Source organism: Sander vitreus, chromosome 17 (assembly GCF_031162955.1).
Source record: "Sander vitreus isolate 19-12246 chromosome 17, sanVit1, whole genome shotgun sequence".
NCBI classification, from domain to species: Eukaryota; Metazoa; Chordata; class Actinopteri; order Perciformes; family Percidae; genus Sander; species Sander vitreus.
Genome location: NC_135871.1, coordinates 10,768,361 through 10,787,933, shown reverse-complemented (window position 1 = coordinate 10,787,933; position 19,573 = coordinate 10,768,361). Strand labels below are relative to the sequence as shown.

The 19,573-nt window shown below is 40.1% G+C and overlaps 2 protein-coding genes across 2 annotated transcripts in view; both read left to right on the top strand.

Annotated features, from left to right (window-relative positions):
* Positions 1–770: 770 nt before the first annotated feature.
* tsnax (translin-associated factor X) lies at positions 771–9,515 on the top strand. Its single transcript, XM_078273429.1, has 6 exons — positions 771–1,110; positions 2,208–2,297; positions 2,409–2,523; positions 2,794–2,924; positions 8,186–8,307; positions 8,882–9,515. Exons 1-6 carry the CDS (start codon positions 1,095–1,097, stop codon positions 9,257–9,259), a joined length of 852 nt encoding a protein of 283 aa, XP_078129555.1. The 5' UTR covers positions 771–1,094; the 3' UTR covers positions 9,260–9,515.
* A 4,136-nt stretch (positions 9,516–13,651) lies between these two features.
* disc1 (DISC1 scaffold protein) overlaps positions 13,652–19,573 on the top strand; it is a 51,239-nt gene continuing 45,317 nt past the window's right edge. The window contains exon 1 of the mRNA XM_078272862.1: positions 13,652–14,277. Within this exon, the coding sequence (XP_078128988.1) occupies positions 14,208–14,277 (70 nt within the window). The 5' untranslated portion in view covers positions 13,652–14,207. The remainder of the gene's footprint in view (positions 14,278–19,573) is intronic.

Genomic DNA, 19,573 nt, shown 5'->3' with positions numbered 1-19,573 from the left:
AACAGAAAGTATTTGGGCTGAAAGTTTGGGCCTGTCACTCCATATTGAATACATACATAAACATGTCTTTAATTAGTAGATATAGTATCTGCAATCAAACAATCAATCATGCATGACACTAAATGCTTCATAAAAAAATTAAACACACGTACAAACATGTCATTTGTTATATTCCAGGACAAGTTTGATCTACAAAAAAATGAAAATAAAAATGGTGATCGACCTGTAGTTAAAATTATTTTTTAATTATATAAATAAACCAATCAGCAAATATGACTTTAGTAAGTTGGGGACATGTTGTAATAAACTTAATGCCACATTCTGTTATGTTACTACATCTCCCATAATTAAAAAAAAAAAAAAAACAGCTATTTTTTGCTGGATATTTAAACAAAAGTAATACTATATAAAAAAATATGTGTAATATTTTGAAAATTCAAAAAAGCCCTACACCTGTATGAATATCTATGTAGCCTACCCGAATTCCTGACTGGCCACTTGTGTTTTTCTTCTTTTTTATTTCACTATTATTTATCTCTGCCCTGTGATTTCCTTTCGTTTGTTATTGATATCTCTCGCTCGGTTATTATTTTTTTCATTTAAAGAACACAGGTATACATCAACAGTATGTAGCCTACATATTTTGTTGTTGTTGTTTGTTTCAATCTGTATTCTCTTGAATATGATGTGCTTTTTTGATTGTGCCTTAAAAATAAATTATATAAAACTACATCTCCCATAATGCACTTTTCATTTCCTGCTACGCGTGTAAATAGCGCATAAGCCCCGCGAATTATGAGGACCGCATGGATGCCTGTTATTAAAAACAATAAACACGATTTATTTCGCATCGTAGGGAATTGATACTTCATTCAGTGTGCTTATTCTTGGTCAGAGATGGTAACTTGTATGTGTAAACGGAGCTGTTTTGTGTGGTGCCCTAGCTAGATAATCCATGACAGATGTAAAGTATTCTGCCTTGTTACAGTTGGTCGGCAGCACCTTCAGAGGCTAGCTAAACCAGTTCATATACAACCCTAACCGAGCTTACAATAGTTACGTTTATTAAAAGCAGACATTGCAACGCTGAAGGCATGAATAGGCGAGAAGGTAAGTCCAGTTTCTGAGACTTTACTAAGAATAACAACGTTATTAAGCAAAATGTAACGTTCCTGTTGGTTGTTGTCATCAGCAGCATGGGATGTAACGTCTGTAAACACCAAGCTAACATAACATGCGGTATGCTCACGTTAGCTGTTAAGACTGCAGTGAAAGGATTAGTATATTGATGTCTAAACTGCCTCTCTGCCTCACCGCTATTACAGCACTGTTTGCCAAGATCACACTGCAACGTTAGCTCAAGATAAGTCATTTGTTAGTAGTAGAAGTGGTGGTCCTAGCAACGACAGCTATAACCCAAGCAGTTATTTTCATTTAATGAAGAATCAGCCCACTATTGTCTCGTTTAGTTCATTAATAATTTGGTCTAAATGTAAGACTAGAAACAAATGCCGGAAACCCAAAGCTACAGTATGTCTTCAAATAGCTTGATATGTCTGACCAACAGTCCAAAACCCAAGGCAAGTCACTTAACTGTCATAGAAAACTAAGAAAATCGGCAGCTATACATATTTGATAAGCTGGAACCCATAGATAAAAACAGTTTATATCCATGCTGAAACCAATCATTTTGTTTAGCTTTTTTTTAATTTTATTTAAAACTGCCATAAACAATTCATCTATTATCAAAATTGTTGCAGATAAAAACATCTGTTTAGAAGTTTAAAGTTCATGTTCACACTTTAAAGAGGTTCTCCAGTGATTTAGTATTACACTTTCATTACGTTTGTGGACTTTAAAAAAAACAATGGTCAAAATGAATCCAGCAGAGGCCAAAGTATCCTGAATTTAGTCCCAAAAATGGGTCAAGCCCAAAAAAATGCTAGATCCTACAATTCCCAAAACATAACTCTATAGTGTCTTTTGTTAGTCCCCCATGAGGTATACACGCCGATGTGTTTCAAACTCCATACCCACAGTTTGTAACACAGACTTTATATTAAATACAACACAAGCCAAAATGACTAAAAACGACTAAACTGATCTACATGTGCAAAATCGGTGGAGTGCCTCTTTAATTTGATCCGTGCCAGTTGAAAGAAAATGAACCCAAACTGCAGTATCACCTGACTTTTGCCTCGTGTCAGGTGAAGGATGTCCCCGGAGAAATGCTGATGCAGTGCAGGACCGTGATGCGAGTGCCAACCCATCCTCACCTGTCATTGCTGCTTTCAAAGGTGACTGCATCCCCAGCATTTTGATTGCATTTTCCACCCACACATTTGCTGTATTCCATGTAAGTTAAGACATCAGTACTTAAACTAAACTTTTTGTTTCCGTCTCTAAAGTTTTCCAACAGGAGCTTGACACCAAACACGACAAATATGAGCGTCTTGTCAAGATCAGTCGTGACGTCACCATCGAAAGCAAGAGGACCATTTTTCTTTTACATAGAGTGACCAGGTATATACTACTGTTACAAGACGTGTTAATTGGTGCAGTTTAGTTTGGAAAAAAATAATATATTTTACAGTTATTACAGTGGTTTTAGTTTTAATTCAACTTAAAGAAAGCTGTTTTCCAGTTTCTGGAAACTGTTGTTTGTGTTGCTACAGAAGGACTGTCCCAAAGCATTGGAATAACCCAATGTAACTTCTGTTTTAAAGAGGATTTTAAAGTAATGTGTGTCTTGCATTTCAAAGTTTTATTCTGTTTTATTCTCTGGATTGGAAGTGTACCAAATGCAGAGGATATTCTGAATGAAGCAGACGTGAAACTGGATGCAGTCAGGCAGAAAATCGGTCAAATTGCTGAAGAGCTCAGAGGAGAGGACATCTTTCAGTTTCATAGAGCTTTCACAGCAGGTGAGATTCCGTAGACCTTTTTTTGTTTAAGAAAGACAAATAAGATAAATAAACTCTGTGATTGTTTCATTCTCTTATAATATTGAAGTTCTGCATGAGAGTGCATGTAAAAATGTTGAAGACTAAGTTTTCAGAAAAATAATTCAGCAAAGATACCATGCCATTAACTTAAAATCATTTAGTCATTGTCTTTGGCTTATTCAATAAGCAAAGAGGAATTTTTTTAATCACAAATTGGACATTTTGAACTTTCCAGATCCGTGTATGTATTGTTGCATTAAAAAAAGGAGTAGTTGGAGGAGGAGTTGTGCAAGTGTAAAGCACTATTTCTTTCCCCATCTTAAGTGACTTAATTAAGTGTAGTGATTCAGATGAATCAATCTCATACCCAGCTCAGTAATACTGCCTATAATCTTAGATATAGGTTTATATCCAGTTAATGAGAAACATGAGTATTCTAGCATAAATATGCAGCTAGTAGCTAGGATGTAGAGCCATGTACAATAAGACAACAAGCTAACTTTTTGGCCTTTCCAGCAGTGTGTCTCTAGGGATGGGGGTCAGTCCACCACATTGGTCCAGACTAAACCTATCTCAACAATTGTTGGAGATGCCATGACACTTTGTACAGACATTAATGCCCCCCCCTCAGGTTGTTTTATATTAACGATGGGGACTTCTTAACATTTCATGTAGCACCATCAGCAGGTGAAAATCTTTAGTTTTTCCAATACTTTGGTTTTATGACCAAATACCTGCAAAACTCATGCCATTTCCGGCTGTACTTTGAATTTAGTTCTAATCCCTATATATGCATATGCCCATACTTAGCTACTCACGTGTACGAACGTAAACATATGCTCATAAAGATTTAGACACATCTAGTACACATGTACCCACAAAGCTGCATACAAATATCCTTCTTTCCATAAATCTGTCTTTCAGTGTTAAATAAGAAATTCTCATCTCATTTACCTTTTTATTGTAATTCAAAAAGAGTCCTAATTGTCCTGCATTCTCTCCCATTAGCACATCATTGTATTACAAGTTTAAAAACCCTCCCCATTTGATCACATGCCGATCAGTCCTATCTCTCGTGCTGAATGAGATCTTCTCTAACAAGGCCACCTTGTGTAGCTGAATAATCCATTCATGAAAAGATGGTTCCCCTGGAGTCTTCCAGCCTTAATAGAAGTTGTCTCCCCATCATATAAAGTCTGGCATTAATTTCTTTCAATATAATAATACATTCCTGAATTGAGAAACAAGCTCCAGCAAAGGAGTCAAAACTTTTCACTTCAAATTATCTCTGCTGTGCTGCTATCACCTCAATCATCCTATTTGTGCTTTAGATTGATTGATTGCAAAGTCACTGATAGTTTGAGAGCGTGACCTTAATGCAGGCCCTGGATATGATAGACACACCCTCTGATAAACTTGTTTTCCCATTAGCAACAGTATCAGTTTCTGTTAGCGTAGCCAAAGTGTCTGCAGTGTTTGGAGAAAAACATTACTGGGAGCGAGGGTGAGCTGTTATCTAGCAGCTGGGGAAGTCATTTTTAGATTGTGGTCACTCAGGAATCAGCGCTGCATCCTCAGCGACGTGACCAGTGGCAGTCCCCTACAATTAGACGCTTCCATTCCCCCCCCCATTTTTATCATCTTTATTAGATTAGATTGAATCTGGGCTCGCTTCACGGACTCTCCAAATAATCTTGGCTTTTTTTTTTATATATATATATATATATAAGGACCGTTAAAGATATTGCGGGCTAAATGTGAACATAATTGCCACTGATAACAGGGCTGCGCGGCTCTTTGATAAGCTCTTTAGCTGTACCCAGCTTGCGGCTATGAGACTGTGTACAAGCGTACCGCTGGGGCTTTTCCCATGGTGAACCACTCTGTGGTCAAACATTAAGCTCAATTAATCTGTAAATCATCTGTGGTCCATTCATCATCTCATCCAGTCCGGCTATACACACACTCAGCCCTCAACGTTTTCAACCTGTGTTCCAGTAAAATCCTTCCAATTTCCAGTTGAGTTTTCCTTGAGTCATTGTTTAGACATCTATAGTCATGTTTTTGTGTGTGTTTTTTTATTTTTTTTTCTAATAACACAAACCGCTTCTGGCAGTAAGCTCAGGAACTGAACTCCGCCTGCCTGCCTCAAAGCCTGCGTAACCTTTTCATGTCATATCCTGTCCGCCTCAGACTGAGTTGTATTCACTCTAAGCCCAGGGTCACAGCTGTGGGGCCATTGGCAATTGTTTAGATGTTTGTAGTGTTTTGTTGTTGTTGATAAAGGTTCTGAAAAATGAGTTGTACTTCCTTCATGAAAATAGGATAGAGTCCCTTTTTAATAAGCAGTTCATTCAAAGCCCAACAACATTGATGACAAGTATTAACCAAGTATTTCTCTTTAACAGGAAATATTCACGACTAAATAAGCAAAAATCATTGGTAAAGTTCAAAAAAATAATTATGGTATTATTAGTGACAATTATTACATATAACCTAAAATTACATAGAACCTAATATTACATAGAACCTAATATTACATAAAACCTACTATAACCTAGGACCTAATATTACATAGAACCTAATATTACATAGAACCTAATATTACATAAAACCTAATATTACATAGGACCTAATATTACATAGGACCTAATATTACATAGAACCTAATATTACATAGGACCTAATATTACATAGGACCTAATATTACATAGGACCTAATATTACATAAAACTTAATATTATATAAAACTTAATATTACATAGAATCTAATATTACATAGGACCTAATATTACATAGGACCTAATATTACATAGAACCTAATATTACATAAAACCTAATATTACCTAGGACCTAATATTACATAGAACTTAATATTACATAGAATCTAATATTACATAGGACCTAATATTACATACTTCACTCTGCTTACCAAGGGTGCAGCTCCTGAGAAAACTACAGACTTTCAGGTGCAGTGCTGTTAGCCTGATGAACCCACTTCTTTCCCTGAGCTAAAAATAGCACAGGGATGCTGCGGACACAAAACGGAGTCAGTTCACAATCAGTTGGTAGGAATGTAAACTCATGTCTACGCAATGTTGAATTAAAATGACAGAAATCTCTCATCTGAAACAAGCAAACTGTTTATAACCTTTAATAATTCATAATGAGTAAACCGTCAAGTCAAGGTAAATGAAGTGGCGATGAAGCACATTCTCCTCTCGCCTCTCTGTAGCACGCTGCGGTTAGCCACGCTGAGATAGGAGGCCCTTTGAAGTTCAATTGCCGCTCCGAAAGTAAACTTCAGACACAAAGCCTTCCGTCCTGTGATTATTTGATTGTTGTTTACACAGGGCCAGAAAACAAACGAGGGGGTCATCTCAGCCTGCTCCAAAAAATGGCCACTGTTGTTCAATCAAAAGACAGCGACAGGAAGCAGGTTTTATTTGAATCATTATCTACATCTGTGATCTACACTGTGCAGATACCATGTAGTGTTTATACACACTCTACGTGCTATGCTCATTTGATACATAGTTGACCTCCTTTTTAAACTTAGCACAAAAAGTAGGGAAATTTGTGTTTGGTAGATTATTTCTCTGTGGTAACAATGCTTTTTGGCAATACATCGTATACCGTTGGAAAGCCTGTTTGGTTCCCTTTCAAATGGTGCCCCATTTGTAAGGAACATGCATTTGTGGGATGAGCAGCAGCGCTGAGTATGTGGGTTGTGCCCATGAAACATTTGCCAAATCTTCTCTGCCATTTTCCCAAACAGGTTATTTTGCTGTTGACACTTGTATTGAGCTTCTGGTACACCCACCTGTGAGCATGGGTCCTACTACTCTGAGTACAGTCGATTCTTCTTGGAGCTGTCTGCTCCAAGAATCCACTTCAAGCTGGTGTTCTGCAAAACTAAGTTGCGGCATTATTTGGAGTGAGCCCTAGTACCATCTCCAAACTGAAGGCCAAGTTCCATATAACGGGGGATGTCTGGGCCGACGGCTCACCGGCTCTCTGCCCAGACAATCCGGAACAGACTGCACGCAGCCAATCTCCGGTCTCATAGGGCTGCCAGGAGTCCTGCCATGACTGCCCTTCACCGTCAGGCCCGTTTGCACTGGTGTCGGCAACACGTGCACTGGAACCTGAACATGTGGAGGAACGTAGTGTTCAGTGATGAGTCCAGATTCTGCCTACGGCAGTTGGATCGTAGGGTCAAAGTGTGGAGAAGACACGGAGAACGCTATGCTGATTGCTGCACTGATAGAGTAACACCTTTTGGTGGAGGCAGTGTGATGGTGTGGGACGACATCTCCCTCACTGGAATAATGAGGCGTGTCATCATTGGAGGCAATCTCAATGCAGAGAGATATAAATTAGAGATGAGATTCTGCAACCAGTGGCAATCCCATATCTCCACAGTCTGGGACCGAACTCTATCCTCCAAGATGACAACGCTCGCACCCACAGGGCGGGGTTTATCAGAGACTACCTCCAGAATGTGGGAGTGGAGAGGATGGAATGGCCTGCCAGCAGTCCTGACCTCAACCCCATTGAACACTTGTGGGATCAGCTTGGGCGTGCTGTTCGTGCCAGAGTGACCAACACAACCACGTTGGCTGACTTGCGACAAATGCTGGTTGAAGATTGGGATGCCATCCCACAGCAGTGTGTGACCAGGCTGGTGACCAGCATGAGGAAGAGGTGCCAGGCTGTTGTGGCTGTTTATGGTTCTTCCACACATTACTGAGGCTCCTGTTTGTGAAATGAATAAATTGTTAAATTGCCAATATGTCTTGTTTCTTCAAACTTCAATCATCCAATCCACCAAACGAGTCAATGGCAGAATAAGCTGTTTGGCATTGGCAGAGAAGATTTGGCAAATTTTTCATGGGCGCAACCCACATACTCAGCGCTGCTGCTCATCCCACAAATGCATGTTCCTTACAAATGGGGCACAATTTGAAGGAAACTAAACAGGCTTTCCAACGGTATAAGATGTATTGCCGAAAAGCATTGTTACCACAGAGAAATAATCTACCAAACACAAATTTCCTTACTTTTTGTGCTAAGTTTAGTAATAGTAGTGATTTTTAGTAAATAACAAATACAAATAAATGGAGAAAATAAAGGCGCCCACCGTACTCAAAAGCACATTTAGATCCTGGAGCGGTGAAATATTTGGATGTATTTTCCAATGTTTTGTAGTGATTCTTTTCAATGTCATTGTGCTTCAGGGATCCAGGAGTATGTGGAGGCGGTTTCTTTCCTGCACTATATCCGCCATCGCAGCCTTATCAGCCTGGAGGAGATCAACGCTAGACTGGTGTTCATGACAATAGAGAAGCTAGATCCAAAGGTAAATTTAAGACTGTGGTTAAGCTGCATGCGTTTGTTTTGTCATTTCATTTAGCAAAACCGAAGCTACAGCCAACAGGGGCTCAGCTCAGCCTGGCTTTGTCCAAAGGTAAAAACTGCTCATCGTTTTTTATGTTCATTTTACATCATTTTACAGTTCCTTTCAAAGCAGTGGTAATGGCACACAAAGGCAACATTGGGTATTACTATGTACTGCATTTATAATCATTATGTGTCATTGTGTCATTTTTATCCACGTTATTTGCAAAGATGATGGGTGCCTGTTGTTGGAGGAAAATTGCTTGAAACTTGAACATTTAGTAGAAAAGCATCATCGTGCCTCGAGAAGAATTGGACTTTGGTTATTTGTAGCCCAGGACTAGAAGCAGAGCTACACAACATAACAACCACATCTTGTAAATATTGTTGTCACCATCAATCTTGTGTATAAATCCTGTTGGGATAAGAATGTCTGCGCACAATCTGTCCAAAATCATCTCAAAAAGTCTTCATAATCTTGTGGACATTCGTTTTTTGATTTTTCTATTCTTTCATCATCGTGCTTTTCATCTCAGGGCTCAGCTGAAGCCCTGCAGCCGGGAGGTCAGGTCCTGACCTTCCAGGTGACGCCCTCCGACTACTTGCTCGGCGTGGCCGACCTGACCGGCGAGCTGATGCGGATGTGCATCAGCAGCGTGGGCAACGGCGACATCGACACGCCCTTCCAGCTGAGCCAGTTCCTGCGGCAGATCCACGACGGCTTCTCCTACATCGGGAACACGGGGCCGTACGAGGTGTCCAAGAAGCTGCACACGCTGCGACAGAGCCTGGGCAAAGTGGAGGATGCCTGCTACGCCCTGCGTGTCCGCGGCTCGGAAATCCCCAAACACATGCTGGCTGACGTGTTCTCCAGTAGGACCACACTTCTCGACCCGGAGGAAGGAGTGGTTTAAGTCCTGCACAGCTTCTACAACATTGTTTATGTTCTCTATGGTATCATTGTCTGCTTTGGTTTCGCTCCAGTTTGATGTTTGTATGCATTTTTAAATGGGATTTGACAGATGTTTGATATAGTTCGTGACACGCTGGTTGATTTAGTTTTTATTACTACAATAAAAACAGTGTAACAATAGACAATTGATTATTTTTCTTTGATAAAGATCTAATGACCTCAGTTGTTTTGCTTGAATAAAAGTTCTGTGCCAAATATGCCATGCTCTCCCAATCTTTAGGCTGCATTGATAGTCTGTATGTGTATGTATTCTCTATCACACAGATAATCTAAGGTAGAACCATTGCCACACTCACTGCACTCACTTGCATGCTGTGTGGAGTAGGAACATTGTGACCTTTGTATATTGTACGTGCCTATTCTCTGGCTCACACACACACACACAACCCATTACCCCTCATTCCACCGTTAAACAATCTTCACCACGCTGCAATGATATACATTTTGGAGCATGCTGAGAGTATTTCTGGCACATAACTGATATCTTCCTGCTGTTTCCTTATCATCTGATGGTGGTAATTATTACCATCCAGATAAACAATTCAGCAGTGTTCATGGATGGCCACAGAGTAATGTGCATACTCTATAATCAGTAACTGAAGCTCTTGTGAGTCTGATTAATCAAACCACAACGCGACTGCCCCTGTGTAGGTTTTCCAGTCTCTATCCTGGATGGCAGCTGTTGTGCATCAGGGCCTGCAATTGCTCATATGAGAATGTCATCTGGAGCTTTAGGATGAAAAATCTGCGTCTGATTAATTCTGCTTTACGTATGAAAATGTAAGACATTTGGTATTTTGTTGGTAATAGTTTCGTATTTGTACACAAATAAGATCATCTGTCATTTCACTGCTCTAGAGGCTCTTTCATATAGATTGAGAGAGAAAAGGTTTGAATGTAATTTAAGTCTGCCATCTGGTGGCAAATATCAGTACTACCTATGGACAACCACAATCTTCTAGGAGGGAATGCTATTCCTGTTGAAAGGAGTACTTTTGTTTTTCTGTTTTTTTTTCTTATTGTACATATTTTATTCGATCAACTTTTTAATGGGTTGTTGAATTGTATCAAGGTAGTCTGAGAGACAGGTGTGTCAATCAATTAAGCAACCAAGGAACATCAATTGGATGGTATATAGTGTGTATTTCTACTGTTATATTTAAGTATTCAAATGGGTCTTAGAAAGGCTCTGTGCTCATGCTAACTACCCAGTTTTTAAGAATAAAATAATATTTTAAACAGCAAATAAGAAGCTCTCATGACCAACATATAGGTTCAATCACCATTCAGCGTAGCTATCAGTGATTGGGAGCTGCAACATGGACGTGTGGAAATTATAAAATGTATCAAGAAAACTAAAACAGCTTTTTCTCTTTTAAATAGATGTTTTCAGCAAATGGTGTTGGCTGGTAGACAACATGCACATACTAGCAGGGATGATGGAAAGGAGATAGTCAAGATTTTCCCTTCCATTGTAAGGCTTAGGCGCAGCACCCAAGCCGATTTGGGCTCAATGAATGTAAAATCAATATGAACATTAAAACTGACTAAATGTGTGGACTTCTTTGGCAAGTTTTGTCTTTTAGCTTTTTGAGTTATCTGCTCTAGCTTTTCCAGCGTTTAAGACGCAGATGGTAATAATAATGCTCCAGAAATGTAATTGGAATTAAAAAACGTCACATTTCCTTGAGGGAGGACCCCTAAACTAAACCCCACCAAATACGTGCACCCAATAAGTGTTCCACAAACCCAGGGAAAAGCCTGATTAACCCAGATGACTTGATAACACAGGTGTAATTTAAAAAAAAACACTAACGAGGGCTGCATTACATTTAGGTGTCCCAGGGCCCTGCAGCTATGTGCGCCGACTTACTGTGGCACTGGATTAAGCCTTCGTTAATGTTATTAGTTACACCTGTGCATCTCCTACTATGACAAGTCGAAGGCCGTTTTCGAAACTGCATACTATACTAACAGTGCGTACTGATTTGGCCAAAATGTAGCATGTAGTATGCAAACAAAAGCTAAATCTCCAGTATGCCAAAAATACCCGAATGTTGTACTGATTCGGAGAAAATCTCCAGTATGCCTCGGACCAGAATGTCTGTTGAGGTAATGGCCTCTCACTGGTCTGTATAGCTTTAGACAGCAACAGAGTGGGAACCTGAGGCACAGGATGAGGTGAATGTCAGTGGTTTAGGTGAACAGGTGAAACTCATTTATTTAACGATGGCTCAGTTCCACCAAGTGTCCTATAGCCCGTTTACACGTACATGGTTATTTTGACAAACGGAGACATTTCCCTTCGTTTGTGCCCTTCGTTTAAAAACTCCAGCCTGGGGCAACCTCTAGCTCACCCAGTAAGAGCGTGCGCCCCATGTAGGCTGCTGCGTGTCATCCACCATCTCTTTCCTGTCTATCCACTGTCAATCTGAAATAAAGGGGAAAAAAGCCCCAACAAAAATAATCTTAGTAATCCAGGCCAGAGTGAAGAATTAGGAAAACTTTGTTTGCACGTTTGCATGTAAACCGAGAAAAACAGAGATTTAGGCAGCTGACGTCGTTGTTTAAAAGAGAAAGAGGAAGTGATTCGTTGCTATTGTTGCTATTTTCGGGATTCTGATTGGCTAACGTGGGCTTGAGTTTCTCGTTACACTGCCACCTACAGGTTTGGCATGCTCTTGACGGCATATACACACGGGTTCGTGTAAACGAACACTTTTCTGAAAACTGACAGGTGTGCACGATGTTATTTTTGAAAACAGAGAGGGTGAAATGTCCGTTTATGAAAATAGCCGGCCATGTGTAAACGTAGCCCCAGTAAGCTTTGCCAGTGAGCCAGCATGCACAACACCAGGCCCCTGAAACTAGCTCACCTAAATGGAATGCAGTTGTTTTTGATGTAATGTTATCAATTAAACCTGTGCTTTTCCTGCTATGGCACACTTGTTGCAAAGCAGCAATTAGCATCCGTTTTTTATTTTTTATTATTAATAATATTTTTGACAGACAGTACAACCTATGTCACCATCACAACAGCAGTTAGCATCCTGATAAGTTGCACCTGTGTGAGACAAGTCAAAATGCCTCACTAAATTGTTTTGGAACCACTGGATTTTTCTGAATTTACTTTTTTATTGAATGAAGCCATCCTGGCTGAGAAATTATTGTGGACAAAACATTTTTTTCAAATCCCATACCAGTTTATTTCCAAACTTGAAATCAAAATGCCCGCTGTGATATAGTTTTTCAAGTTTTTAAAACTTTCAATAACCTAAACAAAAAAGACAAAGACATGCAGTTGGCAGATTTCTTTGCCAAAGGACAAACAAAGAAGTGCTTTTAATCTTTAATACTGGACAGGTGATCTCACTCTACAGTACATGTGTGGCAATGGATGTCATCCCTTCTGCCGCACAGCGCCCTAACTCTCTACAGTGTAGCCTAACTAAGTATAAAGGCTGCACTCTGTTGCATTGGCTGAACTGAGCTCTTTATCACTGAGTCTTGTCCATCAGCCAGCCACGCTGAATGAAAGGAACATTTGGACGTGTGGGAAGGAGGATGAAAAGACTCTGCTCTATGTGGGGTCTCTTCTCATTCATTCCCTCACGCCATAAACAAAGAACGACTTTTGTATTTCCATCAGGATGTTAGGGGTGTCTAAAAATATGCAAAAAATAACATGCATTTTTGCACACAATTACTTGACCTACATATTTAATGGCCAGAATACACTTGGATAGTCTGCCTTAAAGTGTCAACAGTGCAGGCACATGATGTGTCCAAATATATGTTGAATTATTCCATTTAGAAAATGCAGTGCAAATAAATCTACATAGGCCTATGACACAACAAAAGAGAACAAGAAAGAGTCATTTTATTGCAACAACTTTTATTATGGCTGTCTTTGCAAAACTAAATAACAAAACATAAATGCCATAAATGTCTTCAACAATTACAACTATTTTTTTTAGCCAACCTTAGATTTGTAATAGCGTAATGTTTATTTAATTTAAACGCGAAATCCTTTACTACACTTAAGACTTTGAAAACAGAGCCTATACAAAACACAATAATTATCTAAATAATGTTCATTATAGGCTACTACATCCTAAGTTTGCGCATTTGAACTTGTAATATTGTTTCTGTGACTTTAACAGAGTTGGGGTTGGTAAGATGAGCATGTTATTGCTCTTTTCCTCAATCAGCTGCAGTCCTCATGGTCAAAAATAAATAAAGCGTAGGCTACACACAAACAAACAGCAGCAGTGTTAACCGGTGATGTGTCCGCCGCTGCAATAGGCTGCCTCAGCCTGCTGTGGTTACTGTATGAGGCGGGCTGAAGGAGTCTGGAGTCAAATTCCTGAACACGTAGGAGCTCCTCGCGCTGCTCCAACACGACGCACGACGCACGACGCAGCGCATAACGGATTACTGATCAACTGATCGATGAGACACAATGTATATGTATTGCCTACTTCTGCCATCACAGCACGCCATGGGATGGGTGTTTTCCATTTCTATTCCATTTTCCTACAAGAAACATGACATGATCTTTTCTCCCTAGGCCGCCTGTTCATGCGCAACTGGAGCCACTTGTTTGCCGCAGAGGAGAAATGTAAGAATCTGAAGTACGAGTATCAATACGTGTCAGGAAATGTTTATTACGGACAAAGCAGCGCGTGTAAAAAGCCGGTCTAACACACGTCATTCCAAAGTGGGGAAAAAAAAATAACAGCCTGGGTTCATTTTTCCACAACGGAAATGAGATCAGTCCCATTGCTTGGCTCCACTTCTTCTAAAACATGGTCGATGGAACTCCATGCAGTGCCGGGATCTGATATTCTCTGACTTGTGCCCACAAACAGCTTGTTGTTAATGGAAAGATGTTTGCTGGACTGATGGGACTGGGATGTCACAATAACTCTCTGCTTCACCACTGCGAAGTCATGGAAGGTAACAAAATGCATCTTCTTTTCTTTTCTTTTTTTTTTTAAACTATCAACTGCCGTTTCTAACAACAACCGTTCTGCAAAATGTTCTGCAGAAAGGACCATGATGGTGATGATCAGAAGGCTGGTTAGAATTTTCATCAGGAGATTAATCACAAGTATAATAATTAGGAAAGAAAAGAAGGTGTTCTTATGAGACTGGTTATGGGAATAAACTAAAGAGCAAACACATAGCAGTAGGGGGTCCTTACATGAGAATGTGCAGTGGGCATAGAGTGGGTCTAAATATTGTATTTACTACTATTAACAGTACAAACAAACAACAAACTCATCCAAAACAAAAGCTGCTATTTGCACTGCGATGCTACTGTTAGTGTCACTGAATAAACAGTGTCTGTCTGTCTGAAGGAGGATCTGTGTGCTTTTGAGTCCTTCAGTTGGTTCCCCACACTGACATTGACCCACAGTTAAGTCTGTTATATGAACTGTCTGTATCATTCAGGTCACCGAGGCCCAAAGGCTCCCTACCATGTGATGAGTGCAAAGTGACTAAATACTTATGGAAGATGTTTCCCCCCTCTGAATATGTAGACAACGTGGAGACTTATGATGGCACGCCCTTGTATATTATCTATCTGATAATCTGACTTACTTGCCTATTTTGCATACAGACTTGTCTGTGACATATTTCTGTTTCTGATAGGCTGCCCATAACTACTTGTCTTCATTCAAATCTGGGCACATTTAAACTCTATAATCATGGTAATACCTTAGGGTTTGATTCTTTACAATTTCTTCTAACAAGACGTGGCACTTTTTATTCATTTTGTAGAACAAATATCCCTGTCAAACATGTAACCAGCGTTTGACACAGATATTTATATATATTATGTCATGCTACAAAAGCACAGCGACCCATCTCCCACAGTAAACAGCTGGTAAGATTACTGTAATTTATTATCTAACAGCCTATTGAATTTGTGGGACAATTCAGCATCTACAAGAAAAGACTTTTTTACACATTGTTGACATTTTAAATACATCAAATGATCCAAACTCTAAGTTATAGGAAAACTCTAAGTTATAGGAAAACTCTAAGTTATAGGAAGCATCGGGTGATTAGGCTCTGTGACAATTACTCATTTGGTATAATGGACAGTGATCTCAAATCGTCAGTTAGTTAAAGTTATCATTTAACTGTAATACGAATCATGTTAAATAGTATTTTAGGGTGTATTCATTTTCATAATGTCTCTCGCTGCTGTAGCTTCACTCCACCCAGCTCAACCATATTCAGATGGTTTATGATCCTCGTGTGACCATACAGAAAGTGTGGAGCTGTTTTATTTTTTTTATTTTTTATAAGTCTCACCAGAGCAGAGATTTAAATCTGGATTGGCATACAAAGTTTCCTGTCAGCCATTATAGGCATTTTCCAGATAGATTGATAGATTCACATCTAAGTAACCATTTGTTATATTTATAGTCAAAAGACTTTCACTTCCCTATTTCTGTTGCTGTGGTTGGTCACAAGTGTTGAGGTGCTGCACATCTACCAAGCAGTGCTTCTTCTCAGGAGTCAGCTGACATGCAGATCTGCTGTTATGTCCTGAGCTTGTTCCTCAAATGTTTGTTTTCATGGGATCCCCTGCATTCCTCTGCTCTTTGGCCGAAGTACTTTCAGCAACCAATGGGATGTGGTGTTTAACCTAAGGGCTCCAAGGAGGGCCTGTTTAATCTCCAAAGGTAAATAATCTAGACCCTTCTGGTTGAGATGCCTCGTTTTCCCACACTTTGTGCAGAGGTTCTTCAACATAAGCAACAAGTTGCAGTGAGAAAGCTGTTATTGTTGCAGTGGGCCCTCGTTGTTGAACCACTTTAGGTCTCCTTTTGCTTATTTGCCGGAATTCCTGTCAAAACTATTTTAGCACAAAGCCTGGCAGGAAGCAGCAAATGACATACTGTACCTCTAACGGGTTTCAACCGAGATGTAGATGCCCCCCAACACACACACACACACACACACACACACACACACACACACACACACACACACACACACAATGGGCCCTGAGGCATTTCCTTCCCCTTTACTGAGAAGAGCTCTCTTTGTGTAATCGAAGCATGACGAGGACACAGTAACACTTTCTATCCTTCCCCTTTCGGCTCCGGAGCTCTTTGACTCTCTGGAGCGGGCTCTATATTATATCTTGATCACACCAGATGGTGGATGGTTGTGTTTGGTACCTACGAAGGGTGTTGGGTTTCTTAAATTGGTTATGGAACAGTGGCCACATCTGCAAAGAAACACTAATGGAGCTGTATGTAACCTGAGCTTTTAGTGCGGTGGTCCCAGTGTACAGAAGACTCGACGCACACATACACACACAGCTTGGGTACAATGGGAACACTCCTATGTTACTCTCACTACAAACCCTGCTTTCCAATCAGTCTAACATCCCAACTCTCCCTTAAGTGGTGGGTCTTTGTGTCTCTCAGGTCACATGAGAGGGTTTAGGAGTGACATCGCTGGAGGTCAATGGGGGGGTTGAGCAGGGGGGCTTTGTAGTGGTCGTGGTTTGTTTGATGCCCTCCATTCTTGTCTACACATACAGCCACATGTGAAGACAATGACACAGAATTTGAATAACTGTGCTCCCATTGTAGAAAATAAATAGTGATACAAGTTGATCTCCTTACTTGGTACAGATGTGTTTGATTGATTGATACTAATGTATAATTTAGTCATTATGCTTTCAAAAAAAAAGTGTAACAGGGTTTTACAATGACTAGTATGAATGCCCCCAGTGTTTTCAGTACAAACGTCTATGTGTCAGTGTGTCTTGAGTGTGTGTGTGAGTGGGAAGAGCAAAATTGAGAGCCAGAAGTGAAAGAGAGAGCAGCACAGCTGTACACAAAGGGGCTGTTGATTTCCAACATTTCAGCCTGTCTCCCTCTCTGAATCCTACACATTATATGTACTAATCATGTGGAGCTGCCGCAGGTGTCCAGCTCTGAACACAAACTGGTCTTTATCATCCTGCGCCACTTTCAGAACAAATACTGTTTACGCTGATGTTTTATCACTTCTCATAGCTCGGGGTTGGCCATGTCTGTCTGCAGTTTTCAACCTATTTCTGTCTGGGACCCCCACAACTATATAAACCTATAATGCGTTTTTCATCTAGTAACAATATTAGGAAAATCAGTAATGTTATTAAGAACACGGCCTGCATTTGTCTTTACACCTTTCTGCTGTGCAAAAGCAAGTTAAACATTTCCCAAACAAAAGATAAGGACTGTCCCACTTTGTTGACAGTGAACCTGAGAGCATGATAGGCTAATTGGGGGCGACCTCTAGCTCACCCAGTAAGAGCGTGCACCCCATGAAGTCCTTTGCAGCAGCCCAGGTTCGAGTCCAACCTCCAGCCCTTTGCTGTGTGTCATCCCCTCTCTCTCCCACCTTTGCTGTCTATCCACTGTCACTTTGAAATAAGTGGAAAATAAAAAAAAAAAAAAGAAGATAGGCTAATTGATTTTAAATTATGTTTGCTTGATCAGTTTGACTAGTGTCTTCCCATCACAAATCTGCCTGTCTTGAATTTAAAGTTGCACTAATCAATACTAAAAAAATTAACAATTAATCAAATGTACATGTGAAAGGAGTTGCTAATAGTCACAAACCCAAACAGAATTATGACCAGGCCGCAGTTCTCCGTAGTTCCTCTCAGGTCTATGAAGTGAGCAATTGTTGTTTATGTTTTTAGTGCTGCAACTTTACTGTTTTGTTTGATTCTCACTGCTCTCATCAACCTTGTTTTTAAGCAACAAAAAGGTCTGATAAAGACCTTTGCTGAAATTCAACTAGCTTTGTATTATAATAATGTTGGTATGTGTAAAAGAACTATGGTAAACTACAGACATTGACATATATAAAATGGACCAACAGATCCCGTTGCTCTGGACGGAGACCAGTGAAGGATATTAGAAGCACTTTTCCGGTGATGGCTGAGCGTTACAGCGCAGCCTCCAACTGAGAGAAACGACGTAAATGTGACGTGAGCAACCTGTCTGAAAGTTGAAAGTCTTCTGGTAGCTGTGCCAAGAGAAATCTCAATCATTCCCAATCTTGCAGAGACGGAGAGTGTAGGTATACGTAAGGAGATAACATGGACACAGGCTAATTATTGCTAACTAAAATGCTAGTTAACATTAGTAATTAAACTTAAACAGCTAATGTAAGTTGAAACTGCCTGCGAGCTTCTCCTGTACTATACGGTAATTCCTCTACTATGCGACAGTAAGTCCCGTGGTTATGACACAATCGTTAGCCTATTTTTACAAAAACGTCTGCTACGGAGGCATAACGTGAGATACAAGGTAATGAAGCCTTTTATACATTGTCGGGTTTCTTTAGAAATAAACAATGGACAAATAAAGTCTTTAAATGCTTCAGATGTAAAGTTATTCGCTGTCAAAGTGGCGCCAAAATGAATGGCAGTCAATGGGATGCTAACGGGAGGTGATGGCTTGTTAGCATCAAAATAGCGCCATAGGAGCTACGCGTTCCGAGGAGAAGCTTACTCCCGTGCTCACAGGCCAGCAGAAAAACCTCCATGTGACTCCTTTGATGCAAAACGCATCACTTGGAGGGGTGCTGCTGGCCCTAGGGCCTGTTGTCACTGTTGTATTTAAAGCTTGTTCCATTGCCCCAAGTAAATCAAATAATGCAGCTTTAATCGTATTGATTTTGTGTGATGTGTTTGCTTGACGCTTTTCTTTGTTCCCTTTCAAAGATTTGTCCAACCAAACGTGTCTAACGTGCCACAAAAAATGAGCTTGTGATTTTGCTGTCTAAATTGATCTTTCTGACTTAAATCTTAACATCCTTGCTGGCATCACAGCAGTTTGTTTTATGTTCCAACGCGAGTCAGATTCATTCAGCTTGACTTGCGCTCCACCCCTGCAGCATTGCCTGCCCGGCAGTGTGAGAACCTCTGGTTTAGGTCATGACTGTGCTTTCAAAGATAAACCAATTCAAATTTAACTTCAGGAAATACTGTTCATGTTCATATAGTCCACTCCTCCACAGAGAGGTGTGTCTTAACTCAAAATGACTGTGTGGCCTTGGTATTTCCCAACAGCTGGTGCATAACTCTGGGACATGTCAAACATCTGCACAAGTTGTTTTTCATTCAGTCAGCCATGCTAGCTGTAAGTGCAGAGGTGTGGGAAAAGTAATTTTGGTTTGGTTATATCACATTCAGAATATTAACAATATGATGTTTTACATTCTTGTG